A 7274-nucleotide genomic window follows, 5' to 3' on the forward strand; every position below is an offset into this window, starting at 1 on the left:
CACACCACACTACACACACACACACACACACACACACACACACACACACACACACACACACACACACACACACACACACACACACACACACACACACACACACACACACACACACACACACACACACACACATAGTGACTGTATTAGATACAGGCAAGAAAACATATAGCCACATGATTAAAAACACACAAATCCACAAAAGCTCAAGAGGTGAACACAGACGCAGGAAATAGGATAACAGCAGGTCAGTGTTTTATTTTCAATAAAAGACAAGAGCCACTGATAAAGAAAGAAAAAAAATGGAGAATGGCCGATCCTGTTTTTTTATGGAAGGTAGAAATTGAAAGCTGATTATGATTGCTTTTTTCCGAACTCAAATCTAAACCAGTAAACCCCTACTTAAAAGTAACCAGGTTACTACAGCGCATGTAGTTACTACAGTGCATATACATGTGTGCTTACATGTAGCCTGACTATATGAGTACAAGTGAACAGGCTGAGAAGAGATAATACATTTCATTGAACTATTGAAAGGCTAAGAAAACCTTGGACGTGCATCTCCTCTGAAACAACAGGACAGCATTAGCAGCCCATCAGCAGCAGTAAGACAGTGAAATGCTCAGCGCTCTCACCGGTCTTCTCCTGGACCCCGGCCAGGCTCCACATGGTGGTCTTCTCTGTGTGGTCCGGCTGGCTGGGGTATCCAGCTGCAGGTCTGATGCCCTGGTACCGGATTCTGTGGAGGTCTGAGGCCTGCAGAGCCTCGTCGGTGCTGTAGCCCCACAGCTCCTTACGCACACGAGCGTGGAGCTCCTCAGCGAAGGCCTGGGGGGGGACAGGGTTAGCAGGAACCAGAAAACACAGAGGCAGCAGCAGGGACTCGTTAACCAAAGCAACACTTGACGTACCTCAGCTAGGCGGTCGGCCAGCGCTTTGACCATGATGCTGCTGTAGTCATCTCCCTGAGCCTGGAAGTGCTGACTCAGCTCCTCAGCTCCAAACACCCCCACAGCAAACACACCAATGTAGTCCGACACACCGCTGTCCAGGGGGGCAACGAAGTCAGACACACACAGGTAGGGCTCGGAGCTAGAGCTGTCCTTCTCCAACTGCACACAAAGAAACACACACACACTAAATTACTACTGTGGAAATTAGTTACCCTTTATTTTTGGCTGCATTTTCAAGGTCACAATCAGAAACTGAAGAAGAACAAAATATTTAAATCCTGAATACTACACCTGACAAGCATGCAGGCACCACCCATCAGCTGGTTAATGCCTCCCCATGGTGACGCAGCATAATGCTTTGTTTATGCCTTCTGTTCTCAGAAAGTTAAGTGCTACAGAGGTCAGATATGTTCAATTATATACTTATAACCATGCAATATTTTATATCTCATTCCCATTTTATGTCTGACATGCCGCTCCCAATTGTCTTTCTTTCTAATAACTATAAAATACACAAACATGTTTTAAAGCTTTTCTTTAATGGAAAATTACAATTCAACAATTTTTTCATTTGTCCATTTATTTATGCGCAACTATTTATTAATCAGTGTCTGTTTACAAGAATGTAAAGTTGTGTGTAATATATCATATGCTGCCCTACACATACAACCAGAGGAGGGGAGAGGCCTTGTGCCGTTCACTGCTGAATTATAAAAGAATACATTTTTTAATAGATTTTCATGCATGTAAATTTGATCAGCACATAGTTATATCTGAAGCTGATAGGTTGGTCATGGCTGATCAAGGGGAAATCTTCGTGTACGTTTGTAAGGCAGACGCTCAACTTAAATAGTCCTCCACTGTTTCTTAAACTCACCTGCTGCCTCAGGCCGTGGAAGGTGGCGATGGGCTGGGCGTCTCTGGTTGCCGGGGCGTCTTCTCGGTACACTCTGATGTCATCACCGTCACCCTGGGCGGGCCAGAACCCCACCAGGCCCCGCCCCTTCAGACTGCCACTGTCAATCATCTGGTGGAGCAGCCGCTGGGCCTCATCGAAGACTCGCCGCGCTTCAGAACCTGCAGGAAGACAACACTGCTCAGACATGGTATCATCTCCGTGACAACCAGGCTGGGACACATCCCACTGAATCACTGCTGCCAGCGCCTATGTGTTATTTAGTTGTAAAGTTATTGTAGCTTTCAATGTTGGCACTGGAGATTTCACTGCACTATTCTCCAGTAACTGCCTTTAAGTCACAAAGCTATGCACCACATTATATACATATTTATGAGATACTTATATTATATATATAAAATGTTTCCCTCAATCAACTAACGTGTAACAATAACATCCATAGTATAGTGTTAATCCATGGGGGGATATTCATCTAACTTTTTGTGAATAACATGAATGTTTAAATATAATACATACAATATTAGTATGATAGATAATATAATAATTTCAACATGATACTTTAATTAGTTTGTAACAATTATCTAAAAGAAAACAGGACAAACGACCGTATTAAATTATCAGTGACACTTCCTATGACACACATGGATAAAATAATCAGCTTAAAGCATTGTTTAATTAGAGTTACAAGAACTAACACAAATTAATAAAGCTTTATTAAACATTACAATTTAATGTCATATTATTAAACAGTGCTAGAAGCAGATTGTAATGCATTGTAAACACTCCTTGAAAGTCTTATGAAAAGAAAAAATGAAGTTTTCTTCGTGCCATTATACAGAGTGTCGAGATCTGTTGAAAAAGTCAAATATATAAGGGCATTTATCAACATGTAAGCAGCATGTGGTGTCGCAGGAGAGATGTCTGTGGAGTGATTGATGATAACAGAGGTGGAGCTCATACCAACAGTCTTGTCCTTGAAGATCTTGGGGTAACCTCTGTTGGGGTACTTTCCCCTCAGCTGCCACACGTCAAAGAAAGGCTTCCAGTCGATGAACTCCTCCAGACTGTTCAGGTCGTAGCGGTCAAACACACGAGTACCCAGGAAGTGAGGACGCACTGAGACACGGGACAGAGAGCGGTCCATGCAGGCATGAACAAAGTATTACATACAGCATGTCTTCTGTATCTGCTCCTTCTAACACCACACTGAAGATAGGGCTGTATTCAATGATACGACGTTTCAAAGCATTTGAATGATGTTGTGAATTGTTTAGTGGTGTGACGTCGTAAGATATGACAACAGATTCATTTGAAATCCTCAATAGAAATGTTATATGTACACAAAGGTTTTGCTTTGATAACATTGTAATAAAGTGATGTGGCTGACTGACCTGGTGTGGGCGCAGAGAGCCAGTCTATATGCAGAGCCTTGTCTCTGGCCTGAGAGAGAGACAGGTACCGACGGTCCTGAGGACACACAGAGAGAGATTACATTTTCAGGAGCCCGACGCGAAGCGGAGGGATCTTGAACACGCTTATTACATGGCCACATTCTCAACAAAGTAACGATATTAATTTAAATGCATTTATAGATTTAGAAAATGTTTTTATTGATTTAAAAAATAGTAGGCTATTATTTATTTTAAATGAAATGCATCCGCTAAGAAAAATAGTCTGATGTTACTGTTTGAACTACGTAGCAACGGCAGGAACTGTTTCGACCTTTTTGATTACAGATTTGAAAACATCGCTGCTTGCTTTAAAAGTAGCACAATTCATTATGTCAAACCTTGGGAAGTATCTAGATATCCCTGCCCTAATGCCAAAGTAACTGGCAACTGAATATGTGTCGCCGTTTGATGTCTATGTCTGTGTAAAAAGGAGGGTCTCTGCCCGTTACTTCTCCGCTGTTTTCTTGTCTTGTCGGTTTGAAAATACATAAATAACTGACTCCACATTATAAATAATGGTTGCATAAAAGAGACAGTTTTACTGTAGCAGTTACCCCCATATTCCTGACAGTGATTGTGATTGACCATAGTTAGTTGTGTTACCGCACGCATTAGAGTGAGCCACAAGCATCACAACTGGACGGTCCTAAAGGCTTAGTGGAGATCTGAGGAAGTAAATAGATTTACTGATGTCGTGAATGTCATGTGGGGCCGCCTTAAATTACCCCATTGTCATTATGTCTGTCATGAGAATATAATTAAAAACCTTCTTAAAGTCAGCTGTGGCATCAAACTAAACTAAAACAAACAATATTTGGGAATCATTGTTGGCCAGTGAAGACTGAGAGAGAAAAAGAAGGGTAGAGGGAGAGAGTTTGACAGATGGTTTGATGACCTGAACATTTGGTTTACATTTGGCGGATTCCCATTACTTTAACTACCGTAATTTTCGGACTATAAGCCGCGCCTTTTTCCCTATTTTTCGACGCTGCGGTTTATATAACGGTGCGGCTAATCTATGGATTTTTACAGCTAACGGCCAACACCTTTAACTCTATGGGCTCTATGGCCGGTCCGCGGACCCCCACCTTTAAGCGGCGGGTTCCGGCAGGAAAAGCTGGAGGCCGGAAAAGAGTGAGACAGGTAGCGCGCAAAAGTAAAAGTGGAACCGAGAGTGGTATGCCGCTGCTGCGGCTTATATTCAGGTGCGCCTTATAGTCCGAAAATTACGGTAGTTCCTGTTGTCTTGTATGATGCTTTTGTGACGACTCTCCTATATTTTCCAAACTATCACACTATAGAAGATCGAAAAAAAAGAGGGATTCTCAGACTGCCAGTTCCACACTAAAGGCTTTCAGAAGTGTGTCTGTCTCAGTGTTTGGATGTTGTTAAGGTTGTGTTTCTACCATTCATTCTCACCTTCAGGGAGTCGTAGTGCTCCTGTCTGATATCCTCGTACTCCTCCTTCAGCTCCTCAAAGTACTCCTCCCTCATGACCTCGTCCAGGAGCTGGGAGCACTGAGGGAGGGGAGGAAACACAATTATTCTTCATTTTCATTTGGACAGATTCAACTGGAGAGACTGAAGTATCTTTCAAAGCTGTGGCCATATTAACTTATATTATCTCTCTTATCATCAAATGCAATTAGAAATGATTGCCCCCCCCCCCCGTGTGTCACTTCCCTTGGTTGGTTAGTTTTTTAACTGAATTCATGATGTTAATGTGGCACCTTGTTAGACTGGGGCAAAGAAACTGTGGATTTCTGGACATCTCTTATATTTTCTCATGAGCTGGTGGACTTACTTGCTGACACATCTTTCACGGCCCCATAATGGTCTAACTCAGGGGTGGGGAACCTCCGGCCCCCGGGCTGTATACGGGCCGCGAGACCTTTTGGTACGGCCCTCGAGGTAATTTATAAACACACGCAAAAAAGAAAAGAATGAAAGAAATCTAGACCGCAAAATAATTAAACAAGCGAGTGCCTGTTTTTCCTGGCCAAGGTCAGGGTCCTTGAACACAACAGGAGCCTAACGTGTCATCACGTGGTATATGTCTCATCTGACAGGGGTGCAGTTCTGACGGAGAGCACCAGGACGTCGCTCCGGGCCGGCACTTAAAAAATTGCAGTACCCATAAGGAGCCGCACACATGCCGCAGTTTTTGCTTGGCTGTGTCTTTAGTTGAAAGCCCAGTGGCGATCTGTTCATCCGTCATACTGATCATACAGTAATAACTTTGTTGTTATTAGCATCTGGTTAGCTAGCTATGCTAACGAATATAAGAAGCTTTTTCTACAACCAGTGAGGTTGTACATCTTTATATGATCGTTATAGTTATACAAAAATAGGAGAATTAAGTAAACAAATATAAAATACTATATGACAGTAAAACAAAGTTGTTATTAATAAACAAGAATACAGTTTGAAAGGGGAGCGAAATGTAAAATATCGATGAAGAAAAAGAAAATCTGCTTACTGTTCTGTTTCATATGGGTGTTGAGAGAGGTATCGATAGATCACTTAATTTTGCTCTCAAAGTGCACCAGATTGATGCTTTTAACTTCAACATTTAAAAACAAATCTTCCTGGGGGAGCATGCCCCCGGACCCCCTAGAGGAGGTTAGGTCCCCCCGACTTAAATCATGTTCACATGGATAGGATACTAAATAGTTTTAGAGGTCAAGGCGTTTCTTAGATTGAGCAAGATTAGGGCAGCAGCTGACCACCTTGCCCTTCTGGGAGACGAAAAGTTAATAATAATAATAATAATGGATTACATTTTTTAATTAGAGCGCTTTTACAGGTGCTCAAAGCGCTTTGAAATTACGTATTACACATATTAGACATGTAAATGTCAATACCGTGGATATTACCCACAGGAGCGAATGCGGGTAGAGTGTCTTGCCCAAGGACACAACGGCCTGACACAACGGCCTGACGCAGTGGCGGCCGAGTTGGGTTTCGAACTGGAGTTCACCTACGCCCCTTGATCTGATGATCAACGCTCTAACCACTGCGCGAAAACCTCCCTATTTCATGTCCAATGTAGCATGTTTTGCATATATATTTGGCCACCTAAACCAGCTTAACCGGCAGCTACAGGGGAGAGGCAAAACCATAGTGGACATGGTTGAAAAGCTTGAACCCTTCAGAAGGAAGCTGGAGTTGTTCGAGTCAGACATATCCACTGGCAGGCTCCTCCATTTCAGTACACTAAAATCACAGGCACTGGGACAAGAGACAGAGCTGATGGTGGACTTCATCAAGCAGCTACGGGCCAACTTCACGTCAATGTTTGAGGATTACTCCATCCCAAAAGACATCATTGCCTTTGTACGCGATCCTTTCACAGTCCGACCAAGTGGAGACTTCACCTCCCAGGCGAAACAAATGATCCCCTCCTTAGACGAGGCTGCATTAGAAATGGAGCTAATTGATTTTCAATTTCAAGCTCCCTGGTCAGCGATGCGCTCAGAAGTGCGGAGTCTGTGAGAGCCTTTTGGGTGGGCCCGAAAGCGCTGCAAGGAGTCATCCACCGCGCATCAACCGCCCACGCGCTGCATTGTACTGTGCTCCATGTTCCTTCCACCTATCACCCTGCACGTCCGTCTTCTTCTTCAATGCACTCCGGCGATGAAGCACGCAGCCGAGCGGAACCCACCCTGACGCATACAAAAAAACTTGAGACGCTGCCTGCGCATTTCAACCAGTGACGTCCATATCACGCCACAGATACCACTCCAACAAACACATACGGGCGGCGGAACGACGGCAGACGCTGTCACCGTTTCTCCTTCAACCGCCTGACGCTACCAACGCTGTCGTAATTATATTTAATCAGCCCCTAATTATCTTCTTTGTACATTTTTGAATTTACTGGGGCTCATTGTACACTCTGTTATCCGCTCAAAATCCGTAGGCGGTGCTTTGCCCTTCTGTTCTGAGGGGGAGCAT

General features: G+C 43.6%; 1 protein-coding gene across 1 annotated transcript in view; it reads right to left on the minus strand.

The window, feature by feature from the left end:
- LOC104948022 (methionine synthase-like) overlaps positions 1 to 7274 on the minus strand; it is a 25142-nt gene that overhangs the window by 5109 nt on the left and 12759 nt on the right. Inside the window, exons 13-18 of the mRNA XM_010774207.1 lie at positions 4737 to 4835; positions 3258 to 3333; positions 2827 to 2982; positions 1828 to 2027; positions 909 to 1109; positions 633 to 825 (exon numbers count right to left, since the gene is read on the minus strand). Of these exons, the coding sequence (XP_010772509.1) occupies positions 633 to 825; positions 909 to 1109; positions 1828 to 2027; positions 2827 to 2982; positions 3258 to 3333; positions 4737 to 4835 (925 nt within the window). The remainder of the gene's footprint in view (positions 1 to 632; positions 826 to 908; positions 1110 to 1827; positions 2028 to 2826; positions 2983 to 3257; positions 3334 to 4736; positions 4836 to 7274) is intronic.

This window comes from Notothenia coriiceps, unplaced genomic scaffold (assembly GCF_000735185.1).
Source record: "Notothenia coriiceps isolate Sejong01 unplaced genomic scaffold, NC01 NC01_scaffold00000189, whole genome shotgun sequence".
NCBI classification, from domain to species: Eukaryota; Metazoa; Chordata; class Actinopteri; order Perciformes; family Nototheniidae; genus Notothenia; species Notothenia coriiceps.